Source organism: Callionymus lyra, chromosome 11 (genome assembly GCF_982586985.1).
Source record: "Callionymus lyra chromosome 11, fCalLyr1.hap1.1, whole genome shotgun sequence".
Lineage (NCBI taxonomy): Eukaryota > Metazoa > Chordata > Actinopteri > Syngnathiformes > Callionymidae > Callionymus > Callionymus lyra.
Window position 1 is genome coordinate 13,718,678 of NC_141828.1, and position 19,429 is coordinate 13,738,106.

General features: G+C 41.4%; 1 protein-coding gene across 5 annotated transcripts in view; it reads right to left on the reverse strand.

Annotated features, from left to right (window-relative positions):
* Window positions 1-269: 269 nt before the first annotated feature.
* Window positions 270-19,429, reverse strand: part of LOC148069331 (interferon-induced, double-stranded RNA-activated protein kinase-like) — a 36,908-nt gene continuing 17,748 nt past the window's right edge. For 2 of the 5 annotated variants that reach the window (XM_087802759.1, XM_087802762.1), the window contains exons 12-27: window positions 15,974-16,026; window positions 15,567-15,686; window positions 15,208-15,333; window positions 14,517-14,715; window positions 5,414-5,557; window positions 4,690-4,791; window positions 4,532-4,594; window positions 4,138-4,251; window positions 3,919-3,971; window positions 3,225-3,344; window positions 3,036-3,152; window positions 2,769-2,976; window positions 2,561-2,704; window positions 2,372-2,473; window positions 2,198-2,260; window positions 270-1,122 (exon numbers count right to left, since the gene is read on the reverse strand). In XM_087802759.1, coding sequence (XP_087658885.1) covers window positions 988-1,122; window positions 2,198-2,260; window positions 2,372-2,473; window positions 2,561-2,704; window positions 2,769-2,976; window positions 3,036-3,152; window positions 3,225-3,344; window positions 3,919-3,971; window positions 4,138-4,251; window positions 4,532-4,594; window positions 4,690-4,791; window positions 5,414-5,557; window positions 14,517-14,715; window positions 15,208-15,333; window positions 15,567-15,686; window positions 15,974-16,026 — 1,863 coding nt within the window. In that variant the 3' untranslated portion in view covers window positions 270-987. Of the gene's footprint in view, window positions 1,123-2,197; window positions 2,261-2,371; window positions 2,474-2,560; window positions 2,705-2,768; window positions 2,977-3,035; window positions 3,153-3,224; window positions 3,345-3,918; window positions 3,972-4,137; window positions 4,252-4,531; window positions 4,595-4,689; window positions 4,792-5,413; window positions 5,558-5,621; window positions 5,821-5,931; window positions 6,043-6,118; window positions 6,239-6,474; window positions 6,528-6,595; window positions 6,645-6,711; window positions 6,744-6,798; window positions 6,884-6,971; window positions 7,034-7,544; window positions 7,678-7,735; window positions 7,886-7,961; window positions 8,024-8,640; window positions 8,768-8,831; window positions 8,981-9,044; window positions 9,172-10,129; window positions 10,300-14,516; window positions 14,716-15,207; window positions 15,334-15,566; window positions 15,687-15,973; window positions 16,027-19,429 lie in introns of those variants that run through there. The other 3 variants (XM_087802763.1, XM_087802760.1, XM_087802758.1) reach the window with 2 other exon arrangements.

Consider the following 19,429-nt stretch of genomic DNA (forward strand, 5'->3'; position numbering starts at 1 on the left):
TTGGGATCCTGCATTTGGCTTCTGTTTTTGCACAGAGATGCTAATCACCAGGAGAGCTTTGGAGGCATGATTTAAGAAATGTCTCAGTTTTTGGCCCCATCACACTCAGCTGTACCGCATAGACCAAGAGCACCCCCTGCCGAGGAAACCTATGAAAGCACAGGGAGAAAATATATAATAAACCACACGGAAAAGACAGATCTAAGTTAAGTAAAACGGAAATGTTTTACACACAAAACCTATAAAAATCAAAGCAACAAATGTGGGGATTAAAATCAAATCCAATTTTATTGTCATGCCAATTTCAACCCAAAATCATGATGGATTTTTACACAAGTAGGCAAGGATACCAACATTTTCTAAAGGCCAATCTTTAAAAGGAATAATAATGGTTGATGAAATTGTTTATTTTAATGCAAGGTTTTTTTTCCCCCCGAAAAGTCATATCTATATTAATAATTCATCAATAAACATTTGAGGAATTGTAGGTCCTCACCATAAGTGTAACATATATCATTTTTCACAAAATCATGCAATTACACAGTTTATACACACCCAAATGATTACACACTGCAGAAGATAACGGAGGAGTCCACTGTCGAACTTCTGTTTGGTTAACATGGTTAGCATTTAAAATATTTGTAGAAATGTAATATTCAGCGAGTTTATTATTAAGGTTTTTCTCCTAAATCTGCGGGAGAAAATGGAATAGTCCACTGTCTGACTGTATATTGGTTAAAACATTAAAACATTTCCAACAATGTGAAATTCAGAATGTTTAGAAAATGACACTTTTTCTAAGTGTGCAGAAGGAAACGGAGAGTCCACTGTCGGACTTTTGATTGGTTAAAAAACATTGTCTTGAGAAATTACATTAAAAGACGTTTAAGATGACACTGCTTAACATATATCAAATTAATCAGATTATATGACACATCTGTAAACTCCTGATTTGAACTTAAAACACCATGATCGTTGACTGCAAAGTTAACATGTTCTCCTTTCTTGCACTTCGTTTTTTTCTGCTCGCAGCTCATGCAGTTTCTTCAGCCTTTTGTGGACTTCCTTGGCTTCAGGGCGATCGTCTGGCGTTGGGCACAGCATTGCCTTGATCATTTCGCTCTGTGTCAAAGAAGAATTAAAGAAAATTAAGCCATTATCAGCCTTTTTGTGTTCTTCTTATGGAAGTAATGTGTGTGCATTACATTTTCTAAATGTCAGGGAAAGTGCTTTGTTGAGATAATCCAACTTCACAGAACTTCCAACTTTTTATTTATTTTATTTTATTTTACAGGTGCATGTTATTGATGGCATTTTGAATGGCAGGTGTAACACCTGTGCAACCATCGTCCGGCATATTGATATGCCACGCCTGTGAAGTGGGATGGATTATCTCGGCTCACCATCACATACAGTATTTAGATTTATTTGTGAACAATATTTAAGAGAAATGGTTATTTTGTGTGGGTAGAAAATGTTTAAAACTTTTGAGTTCATTCAAAGAAAATGGGAACAATAAATATTTTTGTTCAGTGTAGTTTATATATTGACAAAATCTATCCCAACATCGCAGTCACACAGTTACGAATACTCATATTCATATTCCCTTTTCTCTGTGAATTCAAATCTGTTATGCAACTATTTTAGATTCATGCCATTTACCGACCCCACATCTTGGGCAAAAATGACTAAAGAAAATAAAAACCCAAAGTAAAACAATGCTAATTTTTAATTATTGTTTCTGTCCATGATAAAAGCCATTTTGTGGTGAATACGTTGATAATACAGGCACTATTATTTCTAACTTCCAAGTGAGATAACTTTTGATTAGATGTCGAAGGTTTCACTTCATCAAATGTGGCCCTCCTCAAAGTTTGGACACCCCTGATGTAACAGAATCTATTTTATTATAATGCTTGTTACACCCTCTAGTGTTTTACTGCTTCACCTGCAACACACAAGTCCCTCCAACAAGAGTGGGCGACATATTCCTGTTTTTCCCTGACTTTTTTTCCCCTAACTTCGAGGGTATATTCTTCTGATCCCTGGCAACCGACCTCGTCTTCTGTTCCTAACACTGGTTTCTGTGTCTTTACACTGCCAGAAGAATATTGTCACCTCTCTTCTTTATACAACTGGACTACGGACTACTGTGCACGGGCACATACACATTCATGAAAAAAAAGAAAAGCTGTACCTCAAAATGAAAAGTCTGTGCAAAGTCTTGTGGAAGTTTTTGGCTTCTTACATTCTGCCAAATCTGTCGTTGTAGCGAGCAAAACAAATACACAACATGTTAGCAACTTTATACATTTGAAGTTCTCATTAATATTATTATTATTATTGTATTCCAATCAAGAAACAAACTCACTTCTTTTGTTTCATGAGATAGGCTGATGTTCCAGAAGAGTTCAAAATAAATCAGACCCAGCGAGAAAATGTCTACTTTCCGTTCGCACAGGTAGCTTCTCTCCTGTCATGAAAGAGATGTATTTAAGGAATGTTGTGATCAGATATGCAGAGTTAATCCTTGGAGAAGCTAAAATATAAATATTTGTACCTGCTCAGGAGCCATGTAAGCTTTGGTGCCTCTGCACATGGTTCTCTCGCGCTGATTTTCACTGTCATCATCGATCTCGTCCGCGACGAGTCCAAAGTCCCCGATCTTAACTTCTCCTCCTTGCCCGAACATGATATTTGCCGGCTGCAAGAGAGTTTAGACGGCCATTGGCAAAAAATCCAAAACAAGTCCATAAACCAGAACCCACCTTCAGGTCTCTGTGAATTAACTTCTTAGAGTGGAAATACTCAACTCCGCTGATTATTTGCAGAGCAATTTCAAGACTGTTGACTCGACTGGTGGGATATTGAGCGGTTCTCTTTGCGCTATTAGCATTTTTATCTTCTATCCACTCTCGAAGTGTTTTGTCGCACAGTTCCATTTTGATATAGAGGTACTTGTTGGCACCAGTTGACCTGGAACAAAAAGACATGCTTATTAACATGTCATTTCAATTGAGAAAGTTTAAACTCACTGGTTGGATGAAGAGTCCCTTTGGTACAGTGAATCTTCTAACCAGCAGTTGTAGTATCTAACAATGTTAGGGTGGCTGAGTTCTGACAGTGCCTTGGCTTCTTTCAAAGGTCTGTTACTGAGAAAAAGATACAAGTTAGTAAGTCTCCTCACAAATTTTTGATATAAAACATAAGTGTGGATGACTCACTCTTTGTTGGCAACAATCTTGATGGCATAAATCAGGTCCAAGAGTTTCTCTCTGGCTTTGTACACACGGCCGAAGGCGCCTTTGCCGAGGCGTTCGATCTGGTCGAACTTCGATTCGAAGCTGATGAAAGAGAGAAGGGAACGTTTTAAAATGTTATAGGATATAACTTGGGATGGATGGTTGCCACAACAATGTGCCTCAAAGACAATGAAAAAATAAAGTTTAGTTAAAAAATATATTTCCTGGTTAAATACGTCCAAGTGTTATCTTGCTTGGTGTTGATAGCGACAAGGTTTGTTCATCACAACATAGGGCCCAGAACAGGAGAACATGCAGACAAGCAAGGGATGTTTAGTGAATTTTCGTGAACATATAACGCAATATTTCTGATATAAACTATCAATTGTGGGTTACAGTATCTTCAGTTTAGCTCTTTAACGAATAGTTTTGTTTTGGAGGGGAACCATCACACACTAATGCTATTTCAGAGAAAATCTGTTTTCCTTTTTCTAAACGAAACTCCTTTTAGGCAGTAATGATGAATAGTACATCATTTTTTTTTTCTGTCTGTGCAGTCAGGTAACACATGATCGAAATGGTCTAAATGAAGATTGTTTTGTTATTGTTTTTTTGGACTTTCTCTTATATACCGCAATTTAAAGGTCTTGTACATAAACGATTAATTTAAACCAACCTGTCGTTGACTTCCTTGTCCTTGTTGATGGTTTTTCCTCCAACAGCTGGAGCCTAAACATTTAAAAAAGGAAGAAACACCAAGTAAAGTTAGAGAAGTTTCTATCACATTCATGTTTTGGATGACACTTTTCTCCCTTCAGACCCCAGAAGTCATTTGGAGGAGTCCATTGTTCGACTTTTTTATTGGTTGAATAATATTTTATGCATTTGCTTGTACCGTTCTTTTTCCTGTTTCAAGCTTATTCTGCAATTCCTTCAGGTTCGTCTTCACTATACTGGCTTCGGGGCGTTCAGTTGGCTTGTGCGACAACATAGCCTTGATAGTATTGCTCTGAAATAAAGAAAAATAATAAGTTGAGATCAACAAATAAACATGTTTGAGTTTAATGCTGCTGCAGTTTGTATGTTGCATTAAATATCCTTCCTTCCATCTAGACGATAACTAAACAAGGGTTTGACCTCTCTTTGACATCAGCTAGTCTGCTGATCCCTAGCAATTGACCTCGTCTTCCACCCCTTAAATTGTTTTGCTTTTTTATGTCTGTTCACGTCTTTCAGCAGTTGAGAACCTTCAATGAAAACTTACTGAGAAAAATAATAAACCTGTTTACCTCTCGTCTAAAACTTTCTGAGAACCCTTGAGGAAGTTTCTGTTGCCTCACATCCGGCCAAATCTGTGGGTTAAACACAAGTGCATGTTAGTTGTTATACATGGTTTACACACAGTTCTTAATATTTCTTCACTGTAACTTTCATGAAACAAACTCACCGCAGCTCTTTCCCCGCGAGTGTTGAGACTCCAGAAGAGTTCAAAATAAATCAGACCCAATGAGAAAATGTCCACTTTCCGGTCGTACAGATCACTACCTTCCTGTATTACAAAGATAAATGAACATGGAATAAATCTGTGGTCGTCCGTAAGTATAGATTTTATAGTTGCAATGAGCTCTGGGGATCATGCTCCACTTTTATTTTTTTTTAATGTACCAGACTACCCTTGCTCACATACTGGTATATTGGCTTCCATCCTGGTATTTATTTGTCTGTTGTTCTCTTATGTTGTTTTTTCTGGTACTTAAGCTTAGTATTGGTCTCTGAGCAAATTCTGTTACGTTTCTGTTCTCACTGTTTACCTGTGATCCCATTCTGTTTTTCTTACCGTGAGAGCCAATTCTGCCACGTCTCTGTAGTATTCGGTTGCTATCATTTTGCTGCAAAGCTCTTGATCAAACTTGGGTTCCTCTCTACTCAACACTCCCTGTGCAAAATTCCTGCTTAAACTCAACTTTTGACCGAAATTCTTGGCCGGAAATGGTGTCTTTAAAAGCGAGCCCAAACGATCAACCACATGGATGAAGTCCAAAAACAGGATAGCATGACTTCACTCTAGATGGACACCGTCTGCTGATGCCACAGTAGTTCCTCTAGAAGATCTCATAGCGTTTCAGGGTCATACATTTTAAAATAGGTGAAAAGAAAATGAGTCTTTGTACCTGCTCGGGAGCCATGTAAGTTTCCGTTCCCTTGCGCATGGTTCTCTCGCGCTGATTTTCACTGTCATCATCAATCTCGTCTGTAACGAGTCCAAAGTCCCCGATCTTAACTTCTCGTCCTTTCCCGAACATGATATTTGCCGGCTGCAAGACAGTTTAAACAACCATTGGCAAAAACTCCAAAACAAGTCCATATACCAGAACTCACCTTCAGGTCTCTATGAATGAACTTCTTAGAGTGGAAATACTCAACTCCTCTGATTATTTGCAGAGCAATTTCAAGACTGTCGACTCGTCTGGTGGGATCTGGAGAAGGTTTGTTTTTATTTCTATCATCTATCCACCACCGAAGTGTTTTGTCGCACAGTTCCATTTTGATGTAGAGGTACTTGTTGGCACCAGTTGACCTGGAACACAAACGTACTGTCAGAGTACAATCGCCACTGCCCAACCTCTACTCTTATGGTCGCACTCGAAGCCGGGATCAAAACTGTAAATTTGATTAAGAAAAGACTTACTGAGAGGAGTCCGAATGGTAGCGTGAATCTTCAGTCCAGCAGTGGTAGTACCTAACAATGTGTTTGTGGCCGAGTTCTGAAAGTGCCTTAACCTCGGTTAAGGTTTTTTTACTAGGAAAAGAAAAAAAAGATATTAATTGTTAACAATAAACTATATAAACTATGCAAATATATATCCAAAACTTACTCTTTGTAGGCAACAATCTTAACGGCACAAGTACTTTCCAACAGTTTTTCATTGGCCTTGAACACGCGACCAAACGCGCCTTTGTCGATGGGTTCAATTGAGTCAAAGTCGGATTTGAATCTGATTAAAGAAAAGAGGAAAATATAAAACAAGTAACTGTGGCACAAACATGTATTTTTCCTCGGGCACCCCAGTGTATTTCTCTATCTTCTCTGCCTACAGGCAGTGAAGAGATTTAAGGATCAGGGAAATGCGAGTTCTTCTACTAGAGAAGGTCAGAATTCTCGCTGCAGAGTTCTGTATTAACTAGGTAGGTGCAAAACATTTTGTCATGAATGTATCATGTCTTGACTAACCTTGTGTTGGTTTGCTTGTTCTTGGTAGATCTGTTTCCTCCCAAATCACGCCTCTATATTATTGAAAAGCAAATACATTCTCGGTAGGATTAGAGAACCATTTTAATCCTTTATACATTACCTGCTCCTTCTCTTCAAGTTTAAAAGCATTTTTGAAATTTGCCGCCAGTCTAAGGATCAAGGTAAGTGTTAGTAATTTGAAATAAGAAAAAAGATTGTTTCTGTGAAGGTGCATACTTTATTTTGGGCTTCGTATCTGGAGTTTCAACCTTCAAAAACATACACTATTATTTATTGTTTGACATTAAACAGAGCAATCCATACCTTGGGGGTAGATGGTGTATCAGCGAACACGATTGAGCTACCCGTGTCTGACTCCCTGCTTGTTTTGGTTAGCCCAGGTGTTTCCCTGTTATTAATAAAACAAAATTTAAATTTGAATCATCAGTTTTAGATCAGGCTTTTTTTTGGAGGGGGGGGTTGAAAGTTTAACTTACACTGTTCTCTGTGGTGTAGAAGAACGGATGGGAGACCCAACACCACTAGAAGTCCAAGACACCTAAAATAAAGAAACTATTAGTTAAGAACTTCCTCTCCGTGATTAGAAGGACTTTGATGCTTTTGTTATTGGAATCTCTATTAGCTAGAAATGCTAATCCCTCGAGTTTTTCATTATTCATCGAAAATGAATAAAACATTTCTGACTAAAGATGTCCCAAAATTACAAATGAACACTTCCCAAACACATTGTAGTCTTTTGGGACAATGATTATTTGCTTTGCTTAATCATGATGAGAAAGTAGGTGGGCTAGATGTGTAAGCAACTGCTCAATGGTTGGTCAAAAATCAAGGTTAAAAGGTGCTGGTAGGTTAAGGATAAGGAACGTGTTGGTTGTGTGTTGGGGTGGGTTTAAAAATGTGGTAAATGAGGAGGCGAGACTAGGGTGGATTATCAGGGTAAATAAAGGTGTTTTTTCACGTCTTCACTTTCTTATTATCAGGACACAAATAGGACACTCTTCCATTTGAAATCTTTTGATCTCTTGAAAGAGTAAGAAACTTTGCGGTACCATGCTCTCCGATTTGGACTTTTGGTCAAGGGCATTACAAGCTAGTCGTGCAGCATTTTGTTTGGCCTCCTTAAGGTTCCCTCCTTCACCCACAGGGTATTCACTGTCACCGATCACTGCCTTGACGAAAAATCTACAGAAAAGAAACATTTAAACAACACATTTAATCTCTGATGACGGTTCAGTAGTACCTCTGGTTGTGTGGTGGACCAGTTTGCTGCTCATTAATGAACTTCAATTCTATTCTTTTTCTCTGACAGTATTCCTGAAGCTTTCCAATGTAATTGAAGACTATATAGCTCCCATTGTCAGATGCCAGGCTCACGTTGTTCATCCCGGAACTGGTGAGATGCACACATGAAGCCAGAATTCAGAACCTTGTGAGTAAAAACATTGAAGTGTTCATTTGGTACTCACCAGATCTCTGACATGCTGTTGTCTGCCGACTGTGGACTTGCTCGACCAGCTGCCTCGAAAGACTTGAAAAAGAAAGTTTGAAAGTTCAACTGGATTCGATCCATCCATACAACCATCCATCTATTCATCCACCCATCTACATGAATATTAAGTGGATATAAAAAGTCGACACATCCCTGTTCTAATGCCAGGTTTTGGTCATGTGTATACCATGGAACACAGTTAAGATCGCCATCATCAAGTGGAGAAAATATGGCACTATAGCAGTGACAGTACCAAGAACAGGACGTAGGTCCAAAATTGACGAGAAGATGAAAAAAAAAACTAGTCAGGGAAGCCTAGAGGCCGACATCAACACTAAAGGAGCTGCAGGAATTCTTGGCAAGTACTGGTTGTGTAGTACATGTGATAACAATCTTCATATGTCTGGGCTAAGGGGTAGGGTTGCAAGATGGAGCCTTTTTTACAAAGAAAGACATCCAAGCCCGGCTTAATTTTGCAAAAATACATCTGAAATCTCCCAAACACATGCGGGAAAAGGTGTGATATTCTAAAGAAACCAAGGTTGAATTTTTTGGACATGATTCCGAAACTTATATTTGGCTGAAAAACAACTGTGCTCGTCACCAAAAGAACACCATAAATACAGTGAAGCATGGTGGTGGCATCATGCACTTACCATTTTTGTTTGTGGGGATGAGAGCACATCACAAGCTTTTTTGGCAGCTGCTTGCTTTGCTTCCTTTTTAGTCGTTCCTGTGGCTTTCTCATACTCTGTGTTTCCAAGTGTATACCTGCAACAGAATCTAACAAAACCCAAATCACACCACAATGACATCCACTGGAGAGTTTTAATCTCAGTTTTCTTACTGCTGCGAGGTGTTGAGGTCAAAGGGTGTTGACTGGATACAATTTACAGACAGCCTATGTTCCTGTCCATATTTATTGAGCCAGGACACGTAGTCACTCATAGGGCCATGTTCGGTGGATGTAACTGAGGTCTCTGATGGGTTTTCTCTCTGCAGAATCATCACAATTAACCATGATGGACTACATTGATGAAGGGACTGACAGGACACTCACAGACTCCTCAGGATCAGGCAACAAACCCTTCAAGGCATTTTTGGCAGCGTTTTGTTTGGCTTCTTTCTTACTCTTTCCTTCACCATCGGGATATGGAACTCCATTAACGATTGCCCTTATGACGAAGCTGTCCAAGACATGACAGAATATAAAGTGTGTGATTATATATCGTCTGAGCCCAATGACTATAATCAGATATGCATAAATCAAACTCAAATGTATAATAGTCAACCTGGAAAGGGTTTGGGAAACTGTTGTCCTGCCTACAACATTCTCACAACACATACCATACACCAACATGTTCTTCTTCCTGTGTGACCCAATCTGGCTCAATCTGGGCTCATAATTTAAAGCTTTCACACTGTGAGGTCTGAGCTGTGAGTCCAGAACTGAAGTAAGTAAGTAAAGTTGTTTCTTTCAAGAACCTTCTCCTCTCTTTTTAACTGTTTATTTTATTGTTATTATTTAAAAAATGTATGCAGATACAATATTTAAAATTAATTAAAAAATAGTTTCTACTGAATGGTCTTTTTTTTTACTATTATTATTTTTATTTTATTTTATAATTTGGTTTATTCTTTATAATGTATGTCATAGTATAATTACAATGTGTTTGCACATTTTATCTAAACAAAAATTAATAGCGTCTAAGCATTATATATATGTAACATTATATTTATATTACATTTCCATTTCACGTCCGCGAACGATATGTATCTGCTATTCTGACTTGTTTCCTCGAGTTTAACGGAACACGTGTAAATTATTCACTTCCTGTTCCGGTATTCATGACCTACAAAATAAATGAATTTAGGAATTCAAGTTTAGGGGATAATTTACACACTTGAGTCATCAAATAAATTAAAATGTGGAACAAAATGTAAGTATTTGCTATTATTTTAAATATTTATCCAGATACAATATTTAAAAAATATATATATATAAAAAAAACCTTTTTTTGTCACCTGTCAAGCGCAGTTAGTGGATTAGCCTTTTATACAAATATTTTTCCATAAAGTAAAAGGATAAAGACTTAAAAACGATGTGATCTGTTCCCTTAAAATAAAGTCCACATAGACACTCACGTCTTTAAGTGATCCGGTCCGGTCGCCTTCACGTCTTCATAAGTGACTCCTGCTCGAATCTTCTGCGAGTACAGGTTCAGTTTGGCCACGTAGTCGTTCGTATCCATTCCGCTGTCGGTGAAGTCTACACGGAATATGGCGATGGATCTCTTTCTTCTGAGTCACTGTTGGAGGTTTACTTTCGATTTAGCTTTAAGTTTCGTTTTCCGGTGAAATCCAAACAGCCATCAGTGGAGGGCAGTAGTTACACTTTCTACTCTTGATCTTATTTTCTGTTTGTAATTAATAAAATAATTCACTGGTTTTCAAGCTTATTTTATTTAATAAACCATTAGCTTTGTTTTCTTTTTTGTTTGTTTTTATTTCCTTTTACAACTGTAGACACTTTTGACATGAAGCTTCATCAGACCATCAGTACTACCTAAATGATATATAATTACACACTTAATATTCTTCCAAAAAAAGACAGCAACAAAGCGGCTTAAAATATATTTATTGTGGAGTGACAATAACATTAATAACCCAACATCATGTCAATTCAATTCAATTTTATTTTATTTAAAGTGTCTTATCATAACAAAGTTATCTCAAGACACTTTACAGTTTGAGTAAGACTATAGTGGAGAAAGGGAAAACAGATCCAGCAACTCAATAATGAGTAAAGCACAGTGAGGCGTTGGCGAAGAAAAACTTCCTTTTAGAAGGCGGAAACCTAGAGCAGAACCAGACTCATTATTGACGGCCTCCTGCTGTGACCGACATGTGACATCGAAACTGACCTATTTAAGAACATGCAAGGATAAGACAATTATATTATATAAAAAAGAACTATTCGTAGGTAATGACTCTCAAGAATTTGTTCTTTGTTTACTGTTAAAAAAGTCCCCAAAATTCTCCCATCAAACAATGCATTCAACACAAACACAGTTTGGGTTGTTGTTTTCTTAAAAATAATGAAACTCTCATATGTTGAGATGAGAAATATCTAAGCTGAGTTAACGGAACCAACCACTATCAAACATAAAACTTTTCCAGTGCCAAATAGTCCACTGCCAGGTTTTTGGTTAAAAATAAATTTAAAAAAAATTGTATCAAATGAACATTGTCAAGACAACATTATGCTCATTTGTTAACTACAAATTCAACATGTTTCAGCTCTTTTTTTTTCCTAATCCAGCTTCTGCCGTTTCTTCAGCAGCTCCATCACTTCACTGGCCTCAGGGCGATCCTCTGGCTCTTGGGACAGCATTGACTTGATGACTTTGCTCTGCATCAAAGAAGAATTAAAGAATCATGACTTAACCAACCTTTCATAACAAATTTGAATTTTTCACAGAAATGTTAAAGTAACTTTAAGTTTTATAGTCACAAAGAAAGTGCATTTGGAGTGATTCATTTGATATACTTGCAAAGAAATATTGCCAACTAGTGGTCAAGGATTTTTTTAGATGATCATTTGTTCTGGAGCAGTCGGTCCCGATAGGTATATAGAATTGTTTGTAATAGATCAATTCACCTGATGCTAGTGGCAAAGTATAAGCATGCGATGGCAGATTTTCTTTTCTCTTTAAGGGCTCTTATTGGCCTCAAGTGTTATGTTTTTTTCAGGTTCCGCCCCATGGCCATACAAGCTGATCTAGACCAGTGGTCCCCAACCCCTGGTCCGGGGACTGGAACCTGTCTGTGAGGCATTATTTACCGGACTTACATAAAGAAATATTAGGTTATATCATTTCTGTTCTATTGATTACTAGTGTCTAAAATGTGTTTTATTTAGAAAAAGAAACATCTGTTTTGTCTGAAGTAACATAAGCCTATGATTCTTAACACGTCAAGACATATATAATATATTTTTAGATCAGCATTTAACACCATCATCCTCCAACCGCTGATGTACAGAGTGGATCAACACTCAACACCTCGATGGGAAAATGGCGGCTAGTCTCTCTGATAGGTTGGCACCAACACATCCTATACTTGCTTTTGTAACAGCGGGAAGTGCAGTCATTTTCAACGAAAACTTTTCTTGTATATCTATGACCTTCTGTACACACACCTCAACCGTGTCACTCAACATTTTAGCCTTCACTCTGATGCCAGCATTTGGAGTCAATGTTTGTGTTCTTCAAAGAATACTGCAGAAATTCCCATGTATGCTAAATTGAATGTGTGAGTTTAAAAACATTAAATTGTGTTCGTAGGTGTTGGAAGATTATACATGGTAAAAAAAAAGGAAAATGTGTTTTACCTCTTGTTCAAAACTTGTAGAGAACTCTTGTGGAAGTTCCTGGCGTCTTACATCCGTCCAAATCTGGAGATTTTGCACAAGTACATATAAGTTGTTATACATAGTTACACAATTTGGTGGTACATGTAGTTGTTGATATTACTTTACTGTACCAGGAAACAAACTTACCGCAGCTTTTTCCTGGCGAGTAGAGAGTCTCCAGAATAGTTCAAAATAAATCAGACCCAATGAGAAAATGTCCACTTTCCGGTTGTAAGATACTTCCCCCCTCTGTATTAAAAAGGGTTGAGCAAGTTAATATAAATTACATTTTTGTTTGATCGTGTGTGTTCAGCTGAATCTCAGTATGTGAAAGAACCGCATTTCCCAGAGTTCACAGTTGTAAACCAAGCGGAGCAGCCTGGCCCTGAGGATAAACGGCTTCAGATCCAGAAACGAGCTGTTGACGCAAAGGAAGTCAAGATGGCGGAAGAGGTCCTGGGGAAGACGGTCCAGCAACTCAAAAAGGAGAGGACCACTGCAAAAAGCAGTTGGCAGAAATAAGAGACATTGTTCAAACAAACCTGTGGTCGAGGTATGGAAAAAATGAACTTCTTGTGGCAATCCTGGAAGCAGAAAAAGCCAATGATAAGACAGCTGATGTACCCGTGGAAAGTGCCAATGTAGAGGGCTATGAATTGCACCTCACTCTCTTGGACAAGAGAATAAAAGAGGCCATCTCAAAAGTGTCAACATGGGAGAAATGGATCCCTGTGGACCAAAAGGATGAATTAGATGGGAGAGTCCATGAGGTAAGGGCATCCTGCTACAGGCTTAAATTAAGAAAAGCTGAATTTGCCACTGCACGGGCAATCAAAGAGCACAGGAGTGAAGCTACCACCCCAACCGGCAACATCCACACCAATAGTGAGAATCAAGGCAACTACTCTACCTATCTTCAAAGGAAGCAAGAGAGAATATCACAGATAAAAGAAAGACTGGGAAAGCCTGCAAAAGCAGGGAGAGCCATCCGGATCAACAGAAGTTAAGAAAATTCAACTGTTGGAGAGTGTGGATGACAAAATCTCAAAAGACCTCAGACTTTCAACCCACACCACTGCAAATGACATTTTCAGAGTCCTGGAGAACAGATATGGCACCGAGTTAACCATCACTGTGGAAATCCTTGAAGAGCTGGACAAGATGTGAAGGGGAACCAGCCAAGAAAGGTCATTGACCTCATACAGTCAGTGGAGAAGGCCCTAACAGATCTTACAGAGTTAGGAAACCCTGGAGCCATAAAGAACCCACTGGTTATTAAATCCATTGACTTTATTATAAGAGACTGGTTGATGTTCATGTTTGAGCCAAGAAACAAGGTCACATCAGACAACCACTTTGACTTGCTGTTGAAGTTCCTGAAAAGTCAAGAAGAAATACTGGAGAGACTCAAACAGCTCAGAACTGTGGAGAAGATGGAGAAGTCAGATCGTTCAGACAAAAATTATGACAGAAGGATTGCTTCAACAAAAACCACAAAGAAAGAAGAGCTTGAGCAGGTATGTGGTGTCTGTGGTGATGGTGGGCACAACAACAAAATCTTCTTCTGTAGGAAGTTCAAAAGACTTAAGCTTACACTCGCTGTGGGGTTTCTCTGCAACCCCAACAACAACACAAGCCAGGTTTCCGCTCCACTCAGTAATATTTACCCAATACTCTGAAGCAACTTGCTCAACGTTCCTGGTTAACCTAAACTATTGACTGAACTTCTTCACACAATATCTTCATTAAATGCAGTCTGGAATTGTGTCTTTAGAAGCCCAAACGATCAACCACATAGATGAAGGTGAGCAAAGAGGACATCTCCAAACAGAAAGTATAACTTAAGTAAGGTCTTATAATGTTTCACGTTTATTCATTTAAAATAGGTGAAAAGAAAATCAGTTTCCGTACCTGCTCAGGAGCCATGTAAGATTTCGTTCCCTTGCACTTTGTTCTCTCCCGCTGATTTTCACTGTCATCATCAATCTCGTCCGTGACCAGTCCAAAGTCCACAATCTTCACTTCTTTGTTTTGGCCAAACATGATATTTTCCGGCTGCAAGAGAGTTTAAACAGTCGTTGGCAAAACCTAAAGACAAGTCCTTATACCAGAACTCACCTTCAGGTCTCTGTGAATGAACTTCTTAGAGTGAAAATACTCAACTCCGCTGATTATTTGCAGAGCAATTTCAAGACTCTCGACTCGTCTGGTGGGATCTTGGGAAGGTTTGTTATCATTTTTATCATCTATCCACTCTCGAAGTGTTTTCTTGCACAGTTCCATCTGGATGTAGAGGTACTTTTTGGCACCAGTTGACCTGGAACACAAATGTATATCACCGAGCTTACAAATAACATCCATAGTAGTTTATGCTTTAATCTGTATGCTTCCTATATGTGCAGTTGTTCACACTCTACACTAGCACGTCTAGAACATCATGTCGCTGAAATGTATATGAGTTTTCTAGCATAAAAAAACTAAAACTAAAATAAATAAAAATAAATGTTACACTTTTAGACTGATCAAAATGATCCGATTGATCCTAACTGAATCAATATTACTCTTTATGCTAAATGTTACAGTGAGTTTAATTTTGTACACATTTAATCTTTTTCAAAAGTTAAGGGAGATTCTGTGAGGTAATAATGTGTCCAAACCTGAATATATACAGTATTTAAGTACATTTATTAGGGGTTTTCTACTGACACATTTTATCAATTTTAACAATAATTCTTTGTTCTTATTATTGTCCAACCTCTACGCTCACTGGTCCCACTCAAAAAGTCAATTTGATTTAGAAAGTACTTACTGCGAGGAGCTGTCAGATGAGGAGTCCGAATGGTTGCGTGAATCTTCAGCCCAGCAATCGAGGTACATAACAATGTTTTTGTGGCTGAGTTCTGAAAGTGCCTTTGCCTCTTTTAACTTTTTATCACTAGGAAATTGGAAAGAGATAATAAGTTGTTGAAATTCAAATAAAGATGATGGCTTATTATTTTTTTAAACATTTGAATTAAAAAACAAGAAAGTCATTTACATTAACATATTAAACCCTGCCATGTCCTCATAAGGTAAAAATAAGGGGTTACACATTAGCAGGCAGCCATCTAGGCTTCTAGGGGAATGGAAAAAAAAATAAAAACTTGATATAAAACATGCAAAACTCACTCTTTGTAGGCAACAATCTTAATGGCATAATCCTTGTTCACCAGTTTATGTCTGGCTTTGAACACACGGGCAAACCCGCCTTTGCCGATGGATTGAATTGAGTCAAAGTTTGCTTCGAATCTGATGATGGAGAAGGAAAATATAAATTCATTATTAGTAAAACATATATTTAAAAAAGTCATTTGCTTTCGTTCTTATTTATTTTATTTTTTGTTTCTTTTTGATTCAATGAATAAAGTCTATCTGTAAAAAGAAACTAGTCTTTCTTTGCTTGAAAATGATGAAAAGATTCCCGTAGATAATCCTTTTCTATAGCCTAGTGTTAAGGAGCATGTTCTATTTATTGTGATGACTAAAGGGAAATGCAAAACATTTGGTCTTGTACATGAATGTATCATGTGTTGAACCTTGAATTGATTTGCTTGTTCTCGATGGATGTCTTTCCTTCCAAATCAAGCCTCTATAAAACAAAACAAGAAACAAATAAATGCTTGTTAAGTATAAATAACCCCTGAGTTATCTATCATAACCTCAGGTTCTACGAGTTGGTGCGAAGCCCTCCAACGGCTTCGCTATGGGTTTACCCCGAGGCACCGCCTCGTCTCTGAGAAAGCTTAAAGAACTCGCCACCCAGCAGGGGGCAGTACCTTCCTATAAAGGCGGGAAGCACCCGCCGCACTTTCTCCAACTGAAAACTCAGCGAGAAGGGCGGCCGCTGGGCGACGAGGTTGGAGGGCTTCGCACCAACTCGTAGAACCTGAGGTTATGATAGATAACTCAGGGGTTCTACGTCATTGGTGCTCCGCCCTCCAACGGCTTCGCTATGGGTTTACCCAAAAGGCGAAGCCTGACGGGATAAATGTACCCCCAGCTGGACGCCGCTCCTGGAGCAGCATCACTAGGGCCCCGCCGGCCCAGGGTCCAAACCCACTTGAGCCGTGGGCCCTGAGGGGGGCACAACAGCGCTCAAAACAGTATGAGCTACTGATCCCGCCGTTACGTCGAGGAGATAGGCCTTAGCGAAGGTAGACGTGGACGCCCAAGAGGCAGCAGAGCAGATATCCTCTGCTGCCACACCCCGCAAAAGAGCCACTGAGGCTGCCACGCCACGGGTGGAATGTGCCCTCAGACCGCTAGGAGCGGATCCACCCGCTGCTCGGTAGGCCCGGATAATGGCCGATCTCACCCAATGAGAGAACCTCTGGGGGGAGACCGCCTCTCCCCGCCGGCATCTACCGTGGCAGACAAAAAGGGCATCAGAGCGCCTAAACTCGGCCACCCGCCGCAAGTAACAGGCCAACGCCCTCACTGGACACAACAGGTGGAGACGTTCCTGACCCGGGTCCGAGTGAGGCGGCGGGTGAAAGGCCCGCAGCGTGAAGGTCGTCGCCCGGAACAAGGAACTCAGAATCTTCGGGCGGAACGCTGGGTTAGGACGCAAAGACACCGAAGACTCCTCGACGCCAAAGGAAAGACACTCAGGGCTAATGGAGAGGGCACAAAGCTCACTTGCTCTCTTCGTGGTTGTTAGTGCCAGAAGGAGCGATACCTTGAAAGACAAGATATCCAGTGGGACTTGGTCAAGAGGCTCGAAGGTCGGGCCTGTGAGAGAGTCCAGTAACAACTGGAGATCCCACTGAGGGCTGGAAGGCCTTGCAGGAGGTCGAAGCCTGCAGGCACCCCGCAGGAAACGCGCCACCAAGGGGTGGGCGCGAACCGAAGCACCCTCAAAACCGACATGCCTCGTCGCTATGGCTGATGCGAACACTCTCAGTGTCGCCACAGTCCGCCCGTTATCCAGCAAATGTTGCAGGAAAGACAGGATAGCGGAGACCAAACAAGAGCTGGGGTCCAAGGACCTGTCTGAACACCAGCGGGAGAATATCCCCCACTTTGAGGCATAAAGCCTACGTGTTGATGGGGCCCGGGCGTTCTCCAGCGTGTGGAGAACGTCCGGGTCCAAGGTCCCGATCAGCTCGTCCCGTGCAGGAGCCACACCTTGAGAGGCCGGCCCAGCACCGGGGGCGCTGTCAGTGTACCCCCCGCCTGACACAGGGCAGCGGGGCCCCAAGGGATGGCCCACGGGGCCCCGACCGCCATGCGCACCAGCTCTGGGAACCAGAGCGCCCCCGGGGAGTCTGGTGCCACTAGAATTAACCTCAGCCCCCCCCGCCTCGTCCTCCGAATCAAGGGGAGAAGGAGCCGCGGAGGAGGGAAGGCGAACAGCAGACCGACCGGCCACCTCGAATGGGCTAAAGCGTCCACGCCTAGTGGGGGGCGGTACGAAGCCCTGAGGGAGAACCAAAGAGGGCATTTGAAGTTCTCCTTGCTGGCGAAGAGGTCTGCAACCGGGTGACCGAATCGAGACCAGATCTCGCTTGCCACTGCCTCGGACAGACCCCATTCGTCCTGGACGGCCCCCCTCGACAGTGTGTCCGCTACTGCATTCAGCTCGCCCGGGACGTGCTGGGCTCTGAGCGAAAGCAGGTGACAGTCCGCCCACAGCCAAATCTTCCTTGCCACACACATAAGGGCTGGGGATCTGACTCCACCTTGGCGATTTACGTACGCCACGGCGGTGGAGCTGTCTGAAAATACTAGGACGTTGGACTGTGACAGTTGGGGAGAGAGGTGAAGCAGGACATTGTGAATCGCCTTCAGCTCTAGCCAGTTTATTTGTCTGAGCACCGGACTGCTCCAGACCCCACTGGCGTGGGCCTGACCCGGGGTGCCTCCCCAACCTGTCAGGGAAGCGTCTGTGAACACCTGAGTGTAACGAAGGACGCAACCCAATGGAACTCTCCGCCTGAGGTTGGCGTGAGAGTTCCAAAACTGGATGTCCTGCAAAACCCGAGCGGGAAGGCGCATTTTCCGACCTCTTTCCCGCTTGAGGTCTAGCTTGAGACGACCAAACCATCTCTGAAGCTCCCTCATGTGCAGCAAGCCCAGCCGAACAACCGTGTGGGCTGCCGCCATGAGCCCCAGGAGGGACATAACAGTGCCTGCTGTTGTCACGTGACACCGAGCTTCCAGCAACTGTGTTGTCAGTCGGAGAATGGGCTGGATACGCACGTCCGGGAGGCGCGCGTATCCTTCCTCCGAGTTCAACAGTACCCCCAGGTAAACTAACTGTTGAACTGGAGTCAGAGCGCTCTTGCTGAGGTTCACTGTGAACCCCAGGGTGGCAATATGGCTCAACACATTCTGTGTGTGAGCGTAACTTTCTGCCTCTGACCTGGCAAGGATCAACCAGTCGTCCAGATAGGTCAAGATCCTTACTCCACTCACTCTCAAAGGCTCCACTGCCGCTTCCACACACTTGGTGAAGGTCCTGGGTGCCAGAGAGTAGCCGAACGGAAGTCGAGTGTACTGAAACACCCGACCCTCGAGGGCGAAACGCAAGTACTTTCGATGTCTCTTGACTATCGGTATGTGAAAGTACGCGTCGGTCAGGTCGATAGATGTCATCCAATCTCCTGGACATACACCTGAAAGCAGTTTCTTGACCGTCAACATGCGAAACGGGCGGGTAGCTATGAACTTGTTCAAATAGCTGAGGTCCAAAATGGGCCTCCAACCCCCGGTCTTCTTCGCCACGAGGAAGTACCGGGAGTAAAACCCTGTCATCATCTCGGCTGCAGGGACCAGTTCTACGACCTCCTTCTGCAGCAGAGTAGACACCTCGTTTCTCAAACAGGATAGTTTCTCCTGCTCCGCCATACGCGTCCAGAGAATCCCTGAAAAACGCGGGGGTTGACGGGCAAACTGTAGCGCATAGCCCCGCCTGATTACTCCCCCCAGCCAAGTGGGTCCTAGAAGTAAAACCAGGCGACTCCAAGCCGAATAATGTTCTGTCAGAACCG